General features: G+C 39.4%; 1 protein-coding gene across 10 annotated transcripts in view; it reads left to right on the forward strand.

Moving 5' to 3' along the window:
- Window positions 1–16,865, forward strand: part of patj (PATJ crumbs cell polarity complex component) — a 307,050-nt gene that overhangs the window by 14,790 nt on the left and 275,395 nt on the right. For all 10 annotated transcript variants that reach the window (XM_069938547.1, XM_069938545.1, XM_069938548.1 and 7 more), the window contains exons 6-8: window positions 2,573–2,750; window positions 5,433–5,555; window positions 12,014–12,217. In XM_069938547.1, coding sequence (XP_069794648.1) covers window positions 2,573–2,750; window positions 5,433–5,555; window positions 12,014–12,217 — 505 coding nt within the window. The remainder of the gene's footprint in view (window positions 1–2,572; window positions 2,751–5,432; window positions 5,556–12,013; window positions 12,218–16,865) is intronic.

Here is a 16,865-nt window from a genome sequence, read left to right on the forward strand (position 1 = left end):
AAAAGGGGGTTAGAGAAAAAGCGGGGAATTATAGGCCGGTGAGCCTTACATCAGTAGTGGGCAAAATGATGGAATCCATTATTAAGGATGTAATAGCGGAGCATATGACTACCAGAGAAGGGATCGGACAGAGTCAACATGGATTTACAAAAGGTAAATCGTGCTTGACAAATCTATTGGAATTCTTTGAGATGGTGACAGGTAAAATAGATGGGGGAGAGCCAGTGGATGTGGTGTACCTGGACTTCCAAAAGGCCTTCGATAAGGTCCCGCATAAACGACTGGCTTCCAAAATCAAGGCTCATGGGATTGGGGGCAAAGTATTGATGTGGATTGAGAACTGGCTGGCAGGTAGAAGACAGAGAGTTGGGATAAATGTCTCGTTTTCTGAGTGGCAGGTGGTGACCAGTGGGGTGCCACAGGGATCTGTACAGGGACCCCAGCTGTTCACAATTTACATTAATGATCTGGATGAGGGGATTGGATGTAATATCTCCAAATTTGCAGATGACACTAAGCTAGGAGGGGTTGTGTGCACGGAAGAGGGTGTCAGGAAGCTTCAGTGTGATTTGGATAAATTGAGGGACTGGGCATGGGCAGATACATGGCAAATGAACTACAATGTGGATAAATGTGAGGTTATCCACTTTGGTAATACAAACCGGAGGGCAGATTACTATTTGAATTTCAATAGATTAAGAGATGGGGAAGTGCAGAGAGACCTAGGGGTACTTGTACACCAGTCTCTGAAGGCGAGCATGCAGGTACAGCAGGTAGTTAAAAAGGCAAATGGTATGTTGGCCTTCATATCAAGAGGGTTTGAGTATAGGAACAAGGATACCTTACTGCAGCTGTACAGGGCCTTGGTGAGACCACACCTGGAGGCAGTTTTGGTCACCTTATCTAAGGAAGGATGTTCTTGAAATGGAGGGAGTGCAGAGGCGATTCACCAGGCTGATACCTGGAATGGCAGGAATGACTTATGAGGAAAGATTGCGCAAATTGGGATTGTACTCGCTGGAGTTTAGAAGATTGAGAGGGGATCTCATAGAGACATATAAAATTCTGGCAGGACTGGACAGAGTGGATGCAGATGGGATATTTCCAATGATGGGAAAATCCAGAACCCGGGGCCATGGTTTGAGGATAATAGGCAAACCATTTAGGACCGAGTTGAGGAGGAATTTCTTGACCCAGAGGGTGGTGAATCTGTGGAATTCATTGCCAAAGAGGGCAGTAGAGGCAGGTTCATTAAATATATTTAAGAGGGAATTAGATATATTTCTTCAGTATAAGGGTATTAAAGGTTACGGAGAGAAGGCGGGGACAGGGTACTGAACTTTAAGATCAGCCATGATCTCGTTGAATGGCGGAGCAGGCTCGAAGGGTCGAATGACCTACTCCTGCTCCTATCTTCTATGTTTCTATGTTTTTTTAACTCTCATGGTATGCTGCCCAGCACAGACACTGCCATCTTAGGCACAGACCTTGTTTTTTCAGGATTTTAAAAAACCACTGTCAGCTCCTTTAACAGGCTGTTTAAAGCCTGTACGATGTTGTTGACATCAGGACCATGCTGTAGGACCCTGCGGAGCAGCACTATGTCTCCACTCCCCACTCTCCCCAGTCCACACTAGTGGCAGTGCTGTCATTGCAGCAATTCCAGCAGTCTTTCCAATTTTTTCCCCCTATGTGCAATGAAGAAATCAATCTAATGAATGTCACGTGCACATTGGAGTAAGTTTTGAACCAACTTTATGGTGTCTCATACCATTAATCCAATTCACAAGTGCCTCATAATCTGATAATGCATTTGTTTAGAGGCTTCAAATAGAGTCTGTGCAGACAGCAGAAATGTTATGCTGTTGTAATATGTATGGTTATCTGAGAGTTAGGTGCGTGATATTTGTTGTGCAGTGAACTCTATTTGTACTTGAGTTGAGTTCTTGTATTTCTGACCTGTTGGAAAAGTTTTTGATAGATTGTGTTGGTTGTGGAAAAATTGAACACATCAATATTATGATTCATTGTGAACATTGTACTTATATCATTTTTAAATTCTATATTGAAAATTATTAAATCTGTGAACATTTGTGAATAAATTTGTGATATCTTCCAGGTCGCTAACCCTTCACAGATTACCTGTTTCTCAAAGTACAGGGACATGTACATGCCATTTTCTTCACCCCATTATTGAAGCATGCACCTTTAAACCTACCCTTGTATTTCTCTGCTGTGTCATTTTTTCCTCATTCGGCATCTGTTAAGTGCCTTTAGAGATTTTACAATGCTTGATAAACGCAGCTTGTTTTATCAAATACTTTTATGGAATTGTTTCTGCAGTGATTTAAATGTCGTGATTTTTAATATTATTTAAGGCTGGGATGAACGCTTGAAATCCTTTGATTCAAAGCCTCCCTTTCACATGCTAAGTGCATCCATGTTAATAACTACTCTATTTATAGTTTTTCTTAAATAAAACAAATTGCGTTTATGTTATTTCCTCTCATTAGCTGAAAATTGTAACTTTTTCTGGTCAAAAGTAATTTTATTTTGTTTGTTTTCTTTATAGGGATGGCAGGTTACATGAACAAGATCAGATATTAGCCTTGAATCATATTCCATTGGATGAGAACATTTCCCACCAAGAAGCTATTGCAATGCTCCAGCAGACCAAAGGATCAGTGGATTTGGTGGTTGCTAAAGGATTGCTTCATAGTGTATATACTAAACCATTCTCTTCACAATCAGTAAGTACTGTTTGGTTTTATAGAAGTATTAGTAAATATAAAAATAGAGATCATAACTTTGACATAAATCTCTTTTGATTTCTGAAATTTCTCTCATAAATTTTGTTAAATAATAGTGTGATTCCTACTAAATACTATCTGAAGCACTTGTTACCTATGGGAAGTTACAGCCAAAGTTACTTTGAAGGATGGGTGGGATATCTATTTAAAAATAATTGGGACAAGTTAAGGGAAAAGTTTCTAATTTATTAATTCACAGGATGAGGACAAAGATGTGGCTAGAAATCCTGGCATTGGTCCTTAATTTCTTCCATATTCATGTACAATCTTATCTGTGGGTCATGTGTCACATGGAGCCAAGTTGGTCAAAGATACTTTCCTGAAGAGCATAATGAAGTAGATAACTTTTAATGATCCACAAAAACAGACTATTAGAAGAATTCAGAAGGTAAATCGGAATTTGTAGTGGCAAAAGGATGGTTGGCATTTTGGGTTGAGGCCATGCATCAGAACTGAGAGTGTAGGGAGTTGATGTCTTCCTCTTATACTCTCAGTCCTGACACAGTCTTGACCCGAAGTGTTAACCAACCCATTACCTCCACAGATGCTGTTTTACCCATGGGTTCTTCCAGATTCCACGCTCTATTGTGTCTCGAAATTTTTATGATAGTCTGTCAGTTTCACATTAATGTTATTCTTGAGTCACCAAACCTTGTATCAGGTGCAATTTGAAAGTGTGTAGTCCATTAAATTTGGAATTTCCTGACATTTCAAAATTATATATTGGTCATTTAATTTCTAAATGCATATTGAATAGCTCAAAATTGGGCATTCTTTCTACTAAGTTGCAGATACTTTCACATGCAGAGGCATAGATTTGATCAATGGACATGGATGAAGGACATTCTTCCATTTCTTTTTTTTAATCTGTACCTAATCGTGACACCACAATAAGCTCGACTTTAACTAAGCTGGTGTTTGCTTTTACTTCCAGTAGATTTCACTACTCATTGTTCAGAAGTAGTAATCACATAATTATTGTTCTCTCTATTTCTTTAGGTCAGGCCAAAGTAATTTGTCCAGCATAGAATCAGAATTAAATATAAGACATGACTTCTTCATTGGAATGTTTTTAGTTCCCAACATGTAGTCTGTTCTTTAGTCTCTTGACTCTTTTTCCCTTCCTTATTTAACTTTCAGATATTGAATTAGACTGATGTCAGCCTTGGCACCAAATTAAAACACATGATGAGCCTCAACTGAGTATCTGGTCCATTATTTAGACCACCTACTATAATCTCTGTCTTATCACCACTCTTCATGCCCAGTTCATCATTTGCTGTTGTTGCCTTGGGACTGAACTGTACCAATACTCTCCTGTCTGGCATTCAGTCTTTCCTAGGCATAAAATGTGTTAATTTGCTATCGATACCCATAGCTGCATCCGTGCCATTAACCTATCTCCTCTCTATTCAATGACCCATATTGGCCTTTCAAATCTCTATTTCTATTTTGAAATTTTTATGCATCCCTCATCTTTCACTCTTTTTTATAAATTATAATTTTTCAAAAGACAAAATAAGTTTCTGGGAAAAAAAATAGTAATATACATCCATTAATAGCCATTGCATGTCTAATTATAATTAACTGTACCTCCCCTCCCCCTGAGAAAAATTAAGAAAAATAGAAAATAGAGAGGAAGGAAACAAGATAGTTCAAGACTAAACTAAAGGGCCTTTCATTCAAAGAAAAACCCTGACTGTAAAGGCGGAGGTTCTCTGCCCTTACGTCGGGAGACTTACTTTCTTGAACGCACCATAGCTGGCTCCAAGGCACCAACTGCATTCCCTCTCAGGGATAAGAATAACCTCTTCCCATTTAACATGTTATTCCTTCTTTGGTTCAGTGTCAAAATTTTCTAGTGAAACTGCATTGTGAAATTTTATTCTGCTGAATAGTGTGCTGTACATATTTATGTTGTTACTTTTTTCTCACAAAGTGGATTGCGTTCTTTCATCACTTGTTCATTCACAGCTGAATCTAATTACTTGCTCTGTGCTTGGACTGTATTGTAAATGTTCATGTGGTGCTGCACATGTGGTTGACTAGAAGGAATGTTATTTCTGGAACTGAATCCATGATACACAAAAAGGAAACACTGATCAACTACTGATAGTTCTGCATACATTAATGAATAATGAGTTTAATTGATCAAAATTAAAGCTGTGGAAGATCATACTGACAATTTAATATTAAATGCAGATTGGGTTAACATGCATATTTGTTTAACTGCTAACTGTTCACCATGTGCTGGATAATTAAGTATCAGTGAATATTATACCAGCGTATTGAATGCCAAATCTGCTCTCATTTAATCACTTGTTTAACCAGAAGTGGCATCACTAAACTAAACATGACATTATTTCATTAAAGAGAAAGCAGATCCTTGGATACAGACTGGAACATTCTGGTAGTGTTATCACATTTGCATTGTTATTGAACCTTGGATAACACCAATACTTCTTTTAGCATAAATGGAATAAGTTCATATGTTTGCATAACTTAGTAAGAGAAACTGTCTCAGAAAGTAATTTTGGTAAATAATTGCACTTGAGGCCCACAGCAGTTCATTTGCATGTGAAAGGATTAACTTTAACCTGTGTTTGTTCTTCCTTGATACAGTGGGGGCATGTAGAAGAAATTGAATTGGTCAATGATGGATCTGGTTTAGGATTTGGAATTGTAGGAGGAAAGCCGACTGGAGTAATTGTGAAAACCGTCGTTCCTGGAGGATTAGCTGATCGGGTAAATTTTTCTTTCATTTGTTTATCACAGAAGTTTGAGTACTTGTATGTTTTTCAAGTTATATGTTGTTGCCCATCACAGAAAATATCAGAATCAGAATTTGTCATGAACAAGTCATGAAATTTGTTGTTTTGTGGTAGCGTCACAGTGCAAACATTCATATAAACCACTATAAAAATAAATAAAAATGGTGCATGGAATGTCAAAGTAAGGCAGTGTTTTTGGTTCATTGATTATTCACAAATCTGATAGCAGTGGAGAAGAAGCTGTCCTTATGCTGCTAAAGATGCCTGTATCTTTTTCCCAATGGTAGCAGAGTGAAAAGAGCATGGTCTCGGTGGAGGGGGTCTTTGAGAATAGAGGCTGCTTAAGACACCACCTCTTGTAGATATCCTCAATAAAATGACATCTGGCACCCATGATGTTGTAGGCTGAGTTAAGAACTCTCTAGAGTTTTCTCTTGTCCTGAGCGTTGACCAGACACAGTGATGTAACCAGCCAGAATGCTCTTCATGGTACACCTGTAAAAGTTTTCAAGAGTCTTTGGTGACATATTGAATCTCCTCAAGCACCTCACAAAGTATAGCCGTTGGCAAGCCTTGTTCATGATTGCATAAACATGGAGGCTCCAGGACGTCCTCGGAAATGTTGACAACCAGGAATTTGAAGTTCTTGACCCTCCACTACTGAGCTTTCGATGATGACTGGATCGTGCTCTCCTGACTTCCTCCTGAAGTCCACAATCATCTCCTTGGTTTTGCTAACATTGAGACATTGAGTGCAAGGTTGTTGGTGTGACAACACTCAACGAGCTGATCTATCTTCCTTCTGTTCGCTTCCTCATTGTCATTTGTGATTCTGCTGACAATCGTGGTGTCAATGGAAAATTTGTAGATAACATTGGAATTGTGCCTGGCCACACAGTCATGTGTGTATAGTGAGTAGTGCAGTGGGCTAAGTACACATCCTTGAGGTGTGCCTGTGTTGATAGTCCATGAGAAGGAGGTGTTGTTTCCAATTCGTACTGACTGAACTTCTGATCAAATATTTTGAATTGTATGCAGATGATCTTTTTAAGGCAGATTTATTATTTATTGTCATTTAATTTAAGAATTCAAAGCCCAGTAGACCTTCCCAAATTTACTGTTGCATTAAGATTGGAAAGGTGAACATTTTTTATTCCTACTCTTTAAGATTTTACCAAATGAAAACCACTAAATGTTTTTCTATTCTAGCCTTCAGGTTTTTGAATTTCCACAATGAGTTAAAATAATGCTTATCAATCAAGTATTTCTTTTTTTTCAATTTGTCACACAGATATTATATAAATCTGTGAATCAGCCATTCGCAATCTTTTTCAGCTATGGCCCCAACCCCCCTCACCTGCTCAAATTTTATGAGCCCCCTTTGAAGCAGTCAAGTTTTGGTTTCTTCCATAGTTCTCGCCAACTGATAAAACCATAAACAATGGTTATGTTATGTGAGGTGAAAAGAAAGCAAGACTTTTACTTAAATGTGCTGTGGCTGCCTGGGCTGGGGGGTGGTGGGGAGTGTGCTGTGGGTCCCGCATTGAGAATGGCTGGTATAGATAATAAGTCTAATAAGCTAAATTAATATTTATTGGAACTGTATTCTCATGTCGATGCCTACATTGTTTTTGCGGAAAGAAAATGAGAGTGTTGATATAGGATAGTGCTATTGATTCTTTTTACTTTTTTGTCAGAAGTATTGTGTCAATTTCTTATCTCTGGTGAAGTGCTAACATTGCTTTTAGTGCATCCAGAATAAACGAATGTTCAATTTGTATTCGAGTCAACATGGAATGATGGGAGTATAAGGGTGTACATACATATGCTCTTTCAATCTAGTTTTTGAATTCTGTAAATTACTGTTTCCATTGTTCATATGACTTGGTTATTCTTTGTCATGCAATGAATCCTTTTTATGGATATAATTTTCCTATTTTTTCATGATGGACATTTTCATTTTCTTTTCAGTCAGGACAACACATAGTATATTTCATTAAATGAACAGTCTTGCAGAAATTAGGTACCAGGAAAGCAATTTAAATATCTTGATTATTGCATGGAACATTTTCTCGATCTGTGCTTCGCTGCTAATTTTGAAAATCCACACTATACCATAATCTAATAATAACCACATTGACAGAGTTTCAAGTTTCATTCCCGTCTGCTGGATTAAGGTGTGTCAATCATACTGGTTGAATATTTGGATAAATAATAGTCAGGCTAACAACTTGCCTTGTGGAAATTAGACATCACCTTCCACTTTAAATCCTAAATTTGGTGCTTGTAAAATATGATGTTCCTTCAAAAATCTCATTTAAAAAATATCTCGCACCAAGCGGTGGGAAATTGTGAATATTAAACATGCCAGGAAAGATTTGGGCTTTTTAGGGCGGCCATTCCCTTCAATGTACTGTATTTTGAATTTTTTTTCATTACATGAACTGAAATACAGTGAAAACCTTTAGGAACAATGGTGTGGGTAGCAGTGTTACTGTCGTCAAATAAGGGAAAAACTGGAGAAAAATATGAAAACAGGACAAGGAATAGTGAAAAGCGCAGTTCTAAAACATTGCAAGGACACCATCTTTTGCCATTGTGTGATCCATTCAAGAGTCTGATAACAGTTGAATCTTGAGGCTTGAGTTCTCAAGGATAAGTATATTTCTGCTTGATGAGAGGGGGAGAAGAAAGTATAACTGGGATGGGATGAGTTCCTTATTATTTAGCAACTCTCCCAAGACTGTGGGACGGAAAGAAAGAGTCCAGGGAGGGGAGGTTGGTCTTCATGATTTGACCTTTGTTCAGTCCCTACCTCTGAAAGTAGCTGAGGCCAGTTTATTATATATAATCAAAAATGAATTGGATGTGCCCATTTGGCTAAAGCAATCACGAATATTTGGAGAGAAAGCAGGAATAGTATATTGAATTCATTTGATCAGCCATAATTGTACTGAATGGTAGAGCAGGCTCAAAGGGCTGAATGGCCTTCTTCTTTTCTATTGTGTATGTTTCTACCACACCCTGCAATTTCTTGTCGTCTTAGGCAGGGCAGGTCATCCACATTACAACATCTTAAAACTGTTAATTACTTAATTAGAGCAAAGCAGCAATTAAATGACTGAAAATTCACTTTTTGAAAAGTAAAAGTGGAATATGTTCCATAAACTAACTCCTGGTGCCTTCTCCAGGTAAGCCTGAATCCAAACAGCCAAGGTTCAAACACTTTACTAAAATCGTATACATAACATCCACCAACCACCCTTCATATATTTTGTTGTCACCTCCTCGAAGACACAGTTAGGCTTGTGAGGCATGACCTGCCCCTCAGAAAGTCAAGCTTACTATCTCTAAGAAGGCTATGCTACTCTTAATCCTTATAAATCTTGTTCCTATGAATCCTCTTCAATAGTTTACCCACCACTGAAGTAAGACTCATTGGTCTATAATTCCTTGGATTCTCTTATATTCTTTGGATTCTCTTACCTTTCTTAAACATTGGAATTTAATTTGCTGTTTTCCAGTCCTCTGGTACCTTTCCTGTGTCCATTGACAATACCTCCGCAATCTCTTCCCTTACTTCCTGTAGTAACCTCGGGTAGATCTCATCCAGAATGCTATGCAAGTGGTTTCTTGAGTATAAAAGGATACATACTCCCATCCTCCATTTATCCTGTGCATTTACCCAGAGAACTTCCCAAGATTCAAGATTCCTTTATTGTCATGTAATTTAAAAAAAAAAGTGGAATATTACACGGAATTTTCTTTCATCTGCCATGAGGAAGACAGATTCACCATTGGCAGGAATTGACTGAAGGGCCTCTTACAGTCAGAGAAAAAGAAGCAAAAGAGGGTCCACTCAGAGACACCAAGTGTCTGTGGATTCATCTCCAGCACTGCGCAGCCTTTGCAGCCACACAGTGTCCAGTCCAAACCATCAGCAGCGCGAGCTCCAGATTTGAACCTCTGACATAATCAGGAAACCATCCATGCTCTTGGCACCCTCTCGCATCCAAGTTCCAATAGCTGGTACACCTTCATCTAGTCTCGAGCCAGTCTACAGACTGCAACCTGCGTAGGATCCTTACCTTGAGCTGCCAACAGCCTACAGCCTGTGTGTTCTTCAGCCGCAGAATCCCTCACTGATCTGCTGCCATAGTCACCATCCCATGGGTCATTTCCTCTGCTTCTCCTTCTTAAATGGGGGTATTCTCCCCATTTTCTGGTGCCCTGCGCCGGTCCTCTGCTCCCACGGTCTTTGCAACCCTTCATGCCTGCTGCCAGTTATAGGCACCAGCATCTTGGGCGCAGGCCTTGCTGATACAGAATTTTTAAATGAAGCATCATCGGCTTCATTAGGAAGCAGTTTAAAGCCTGTTCAGATCTGACAGCAGTCAGCCTAGGCAGTTGGACACTGTGGGTGCACTTCTTGCTCTCCCCACAGCAGTGCTTCCATTACAGCAGCTTTGCAGTGCAATTTTCATCTAAAAATTTTAATCAAGATTTTATAATTTGCAGGAATGTAGTGAATGGGCACTTAGAACCCATAGGGAAGCGCTGAGACTTTGCTCCCTGCTCTGTATGGTCCACCCAGCGGCAGCGCTGTTGATACAACAACTCCGGCAGAATCCAAATTTCTGCCAAATTCCATTTTAATTAGCCCACTCCAATTAAACAGCTTTCCCATTGTCTCTATTCCTATCCTTGTCAATCAAATCTCTTTAATGGCCACAGCATTGTACTTTCATGTACTGATCAATGCTCTAAGTTCTTCGCCCTTATTCTTCATTCTTCTCACATTAAAGTATACACATTTCAGCCCATGCAACTGATGACATTTCTGCTCCTTTCACTGTATTGTCTTTCCTTATAGTAGTATTGGAAACTTTGACAAACTTCTATAGATGTGTAGTAGAAAGTATGCTGACGGCTGCATCAAAGCCTGGTATGGGGGCACCAATATCTCTGAGGAAAGCCCTGCAAAAGGTAGACACAGCCCAGTACATCACAAGCAAAACACCCCTATCATCGAGAAAATCTATATGTAACACTGCCGTAAGAGAGCAGCAGGAATCATCAAGGATACACGTCAGCAGGACAAGCTCTGTTCTCGCTGCTTCCATCAGGAAAGAGGTATGGGTGCCACTGGACCCGCACCACCAGCTTCAGGAACAGTTGCTACTCCTCCACCACAACAGTCTCAATCACTTATTTAAGGACTCGTACTTTATTTTGTTCTATACTTGCACAGTTCATTTGTTTACATTCCTCTTTTGAATACGTATTTTTTTGAGTACAGTTTACGCTACCGATAGTACAAATTCTGCCTGGCCTACAGGAAAAGAATTTCAGGGTTGTGTGTGATGTCATGTATGTAGTCTAACTATAAATTTGAACTTTGAACTTGATCTAGCTTTCCACAGAATCCTGTGTCATCTGATCTAATATTTCTGCCTCACATCTCCCTGCCTAGCTAATTTAAACTCTTTGAACAGCTTTAGCAATCTTGCCTTCAAAATATTGGTCCTTCTCAAATTCAGGCGCAACCCATCCCTTTTGCTCGGGGAATACCTTTCCCAGAAGAGATCCCAGTAATGCACAAATCTGAACCTCCGCACCATGCCACAGTCATGCATTCATCTGCCGTAATGTTCTACTCTTGCCTTTCACTGGCTCGCAGTACAGTCAGCAATTCAGAGATTACAATCCTTGAGGTCAGTAGGCAGTAGAAAATATGATGGCTGTCAGTTTGCTTGTTAGATAATTGTATTTGTTACTCACAATTGTACAATTCTGGAAACGTAGGTGAAGGACAGCATTGAGTTTGGTAATAATGGCTCAAGTTCTAAATTGAATAATTACCAAACATTCACTCTTTAGGCTTGTATATCAAGAAGAGCTATTTGAGTGAAATCCCAGAGATCTGTTGTTATGAGCTAAATAAATCCCAACCTGATTCTCTATTATCCGAAAAGGTTAAGTTAATAGCCAGGAATTAACAATTGCATTGAAATGTCTGAAACAAAACATCTTATATTACTGATGTGGCTTCTTCTGAACCAAAATTGCAAATATAAAAATCTTTTAAATTAAACTTAAGACAGCTTTTCCTCTCGCCCTTCTTTCTAAATGAATGTTGCACTATTTGGTTACCAATTAGATTTTTCTACTTGATATTTAATTAATTGAATTTGAGGAGCTAGATGTTAAGAAGGGGGCCAATAGATGGCAATCGAGTGCTCGTTAAACAACAACAGATCAAATGAGCGCAGAGGATGGAGATCATGTGTTTGTTATCAGTGTCTTATTTAGAACCATTTTGTATTTTAAAGAAAGTCTCTTCCCTTCCATTAACTATTTCATATACTTTTAAATTTCAAGTGGTAAGATTTATTTATGTCTGACAATGAACATGTTTTTGCATATTTATAGGATGGACGGCTTAAGACCGGCGATCATATACTCGAGATTGGAGGGACTGATGTCCAGGGAATGGGAAGTGAACAAATTGCGCAGGTGTTGAGAAAGTGTGGTAATCGAGTCCGAATGGTAGTGGCCAGAGATCTCTGTAATGATTTTTCCTCTGAGTCTTCAACAGTGAATCTATCTCTGTTAACTCCGGGAAATTCCAATGCTGTGAGTAATATTGATTCTCTGCGATAAAATTAAATTCATGTTTATTTTTCCATTGTCATTTGTGAATTTTTTATCAAATTGAAGGTTAGCCCACTTTAAAACATGGGGGACAACCCAACTTTATAAGGAGAGTGCAATTATTTCCATAAATACATAAAGAAATAAAATGGAGAGCAAATTAAGATTTGAATTTGTGTGGTAAAATTTGTTCCTATTGATACTTAAAAAAGGCTTTTATTTAAATTATGAATATAGGGAACTAACGTGAAGAAGTCAAAGCTCAACTTTTATAATTATGTTAATCATGATTATTCCGTTTCCATGTATTGTTGGATTCAGAAAATGTGCAAAGCTCATTTTGAGGTAAAACATGAAAATCTGCAGACGGTGTGATTGTAGTCAAAGACAAACTTGCTGGAGGAACTCAGCCAGTCTCGCAGCATCCATAGGAGGTAAAGATATATAATCTGGACGTTTCAGGCTGAAGCCCTTCCTCATGGTACAAATGAAGAAACACAGCATCTGAATTAAAGGCTGGGGAAAGAAAAGGGCAAGAATGCGAGGGGGAGGAGTACAGACCAAGAGACAAAAGTTGTTAATTGGATGTGATGAGGAAAGGTGAGAATTGATTTTGGTTCTGTGAAAGGAGACAATAAAAGAGCATCTAGCTATCTTTCTTTAATATTCATTGTTACTATTTCTCACTAAGGGCATCACGGTCAACTTAGTGGATAGGCTACAGTGCCAGCAATCCTGGTTCGAATCCAGCGCTGTCCGTAAAGAGTTTGTATGTTTTCCCCATGTTTACATGGGTTTTTTCCAGGTGCTCTGGTTTTCTCCCTCCTGGCAAACATGTGTTAATATCAGTGAAATTGGGGGGCATGGGTTTAAATCAGCTTCTACTGTAGTGTAAATGTATTAAAAATTAAAATTAAATCTCCCAGCACTGAGTTTCTGTGGGTTACAACTGACCAGAAATGTATTTGGGACTGCCACATAAAAATGGCAACAAGTTTTTATCAGATATACAGTATTCTATGATGAAATTCCTCCACCCAATTTTTCAATGTTTTGACGCCAGTAACAAGTTGAGTGTAATTGATTGGTCTCCATTTGGTTTATGAGTGCAGCTTCAGCAGAACCAACAAAGCTTTATCCCATTGAGGACAAAGGAGCATACTTGAATTAAGATCCCATTTAATCACCCTGAATGTAGGCATGCAGGATTAGGTGATGTGTTGCCGCTGCGTGACGTGGGAGCAGGTGGACCCCATTATGATTCCTGATGACTACATCTGCAGCAAGAGTTGGTTGCTTGAAGAACTCAGGTTCAAAATTGATGACCTGGAATCTGAGCTTCAAATACTGCGACACATCAGGGAGGGGGAGAGGTATCTGTCCACTTTGTTTCAGGAGGTAGAATAACTGTCTCAAATTCTCTGTGGTTAGGAACAAGAGGAAGTCACTGTGAGTGAGGCGTGTAGTGGGATCCAAGAGACAGAGCTCGAGGAGCCACAACATGAGAACCAGAGTTGTGTCAATAAAAGTCAAATAAGCCATTATGAGGCTGTAAAACAAAAATAAAACAGTAAGAGTCTGTAGTGTTACGAGCCCAGAGGATCCAAAAGCCCAGCAGCAATAGATATTCACCAAGACAAATGTTTGCTTAAACAAAAGTTGCTTTTAATTATCTTTAAACATGAAAACAGAATCACAATTTAACTTATCCCTATTAACTTAACTAACCTAACTTAACCCCCTTCTAATTCTAAGCGCACGTGTATGTAAGGTGTGTATAAGTTCTGAAAAGTTCTTTGATTCACATTCCAATCTCACTTCTCATTCCTCCAAGTTCACTGGTTGGAGGCAATTCTTATACTGTTCACAGAATTTAACATTTATGAAGTTCACCAGGCTTTGGTGCTTGAAAGGTAAATGGTTACCACTCAGGAAGGTTCTTGTCAGTTTTCAGAGAGAGATTTGTTGTTCGCTGGACACCCACAACTGATTCCTGTAACCAGCCACTTCAATGTCTTGCCTAAGAAACTTACCCCATCAAGGTTTTCCCGATGATAACCTCTTACTTTTAGGTCACCACAGAGTTCCTTTTTGTTTGCCTTATTTCAAGTGAAACATTAGGCAGCCAGTCCTCTCCTTTTGTATGAACCACAAGGGCTTTGACCAGGCTGAACTAAGCACTCACAACCTGCCTTCCAAATGGGATTTTCCACAAGCTTGCCAGCTTGTCCTGTTCCAGTCCCAGCTGCTGCTGCTGACTGTAAAACTGCATTACTCTCACTGCTTGCAAAACCACATGACCCTCTTAGAATAGCAAGTTCCATTCCAGACATCCTGTGGCTCTGAAGAGTTCTTTCATCTGTTGCCTTTTTGTAAACAACAATCCATTAGTGAAATCTCTTCGGCACTCTCCAAAGCTTTTGCAAAGGCTCTTGGTGCTGGCCTGTCTAGCATGAGCAGAGCTCCAGTATTTTAAATAAAATCTGTTTTAAAGTGTTTATATGTGACCTACACTAAAAAAACCTACCCCAATTTATCTCCCAAAAACATATCTATATACAATACAAACACAATATAATCTGTCACACATTGCCCAAAACCTTAGGATTATCAAAATCAACTGTTTGGAACATTATTAAGAAGCTGTCTTCCGGTTGAAGTGGAGTTTCCGGACAAAAATGGAAACCACGAAGGATACCCAACAGTTAAGGCATGGCCTAAATCACATAATCTGCCACAAAACCAAATCCAGTGCAGTAGGAGATGGAAAAGCTTCACTCCCAGATGAACTAAATGATTCGATTTGACCTTAAGAACAAGAAAGAATCACCACTGTGCACCCCCATGTCACATGATGATCCTTTCCTCCCCATATCCGAGAATGAAGTACGGGCTGTCTTCAGGAAAGTGATTCCAAGGAAAGCATTCAGTCTGGCCGAGTATTAAAAATCTGTGCTGACCAACTTGCAAATGTATTCATGGTTATGTTTAACATTTCACTCTGTCAGGGTGGGGTACTTATCTGTTTCAAACAGGTGTCAATTGCACCAGTGTCCAAGAAAAGTGTGGCAGTCACATCAACAGTGAAGAAGTGTTGTGAAAGGTTGGTGTTGGAGCATATCAGCTCCTGTCTGAGTGGCAACATGGATCTGTTCCAATTTTCCTATCGTAGCCACAGGTCTATAGCAGATGCCATGTCACTGGTTCTACACAAAGCCCTGGAACACCTGGGCAGCAAAAATGCATTAATCAGGATACTCTTTATCAACTTCAGTTCAGCATTTAACACCATCATCCCCTCAAAACTGATCAGGAAACTCCAAGACCTGGGACTCAACACACCACTGTGTAATTGAATCCTTTATTTCCTCACCTACAGACCACAATCAGTGAGAATTGGTAAGAACATCTCCACAATCTCCATCAGTACCGGAGCAACACAGGGCTGCATTCTTAGCCCCCTGCTCTACTCACTTTTCACCTACGACTGTGTAGCTCGGTACGAGAATGAAACCATCTACATATTTGCTGACGATATCACAGTAGTGGGTGTATAAAGAAACACAATGAGTCAGCATACAGGAGGGAGATTGAAAACTTGGCTGAATGGTGCACCATCAACAACCTCACACTCAATGTTACCAAAACCAATGAGCTGATTATTGACTTCAGGAAAACCAGAGCTATTCGATCCAGTGATCATTGGGGATTAGAGGTTGAGAGGGCAAGCAAATTTTAATTCTTGGGAGTCACCATCTTGGAGAATCTTTCCTGAACTCAACACACTAATGATATCATGAAGGAAGCATGTCAGCACCTCAACTTCCGCAGGAGTTCGCAAAGGTTTGATATAACACCAGAAACCCTGGCTGATTTCTTCAGCTGTGGTGGAAAGTGTGCTGACTGGCTGCATCATGGTCTGGTATGGGGACACTGATACCCCTAAGTGAAAAGCCCTGCAAAGATAGTGGACACAGCCCAGGACATCACAGACAAAACCCTCCCCATGATTGAGAACATCTACATGGAATGCTGCCGTTGGAGAGCAACAGTAATCATTAAGGATCCACACCACCCAGCATGCTATTCTCAATTCTATTATCAGAAAAGAGACTCACACCACCAGGTTTAGGAATAGCTGCTACGCTTCCATCAGATTCCTCAACAATAATCTCAATCAGGGACTCATTTAAGGACTCCTACTTTTCCACTTTATTGATTTTTTTTCCTCTCTGTATTGCACTGTCAGTTGTTTACATTTTTTTTTTAACATGCGTACATTGTGTTTAGTTTATTTTTTTGTACTACCAATAAGTAGAAATTCTGCTTTGCCAGCATTAAATATAATCTCAGGGTTGTATGAGATATCATGTATTCACTTTGACAATAAATCTGAAAGAGTCAACTGGTGAGATCAGCAATCGCAAAGAGACTGTTAGGCCAAGGATGACCTCCACCGCTGATGACAGAATATTTCTCATCACAATGAAGAAAAATCTCAACGCCTGTCCAACAGATCAGGAACACTTCTGGAGGCAGGTGTGGTATGTCAGTGACTACTTTCCATAGAAGATTTTATGAATAGAAATACAGAGGTGACACTGCAAGATGAAAACCATTAGTTAAGCAA

This window comes from Narcine bancroftii, chromosome 5 (genome assembly GCF_036971445.1).
Source record: "Narcine bancroftii isolate sNarBan1 chromosome 5, sNarBan1.hap1, whole genome shotgun sequence".
NCBI classification, from domain to species: domain Eukaryota; kingdom Metazoa; phylum Chordata; class Chondrichthyes; order Torpediniformes; family Narcinidae; genus Narcine; species Narcine bancroftii.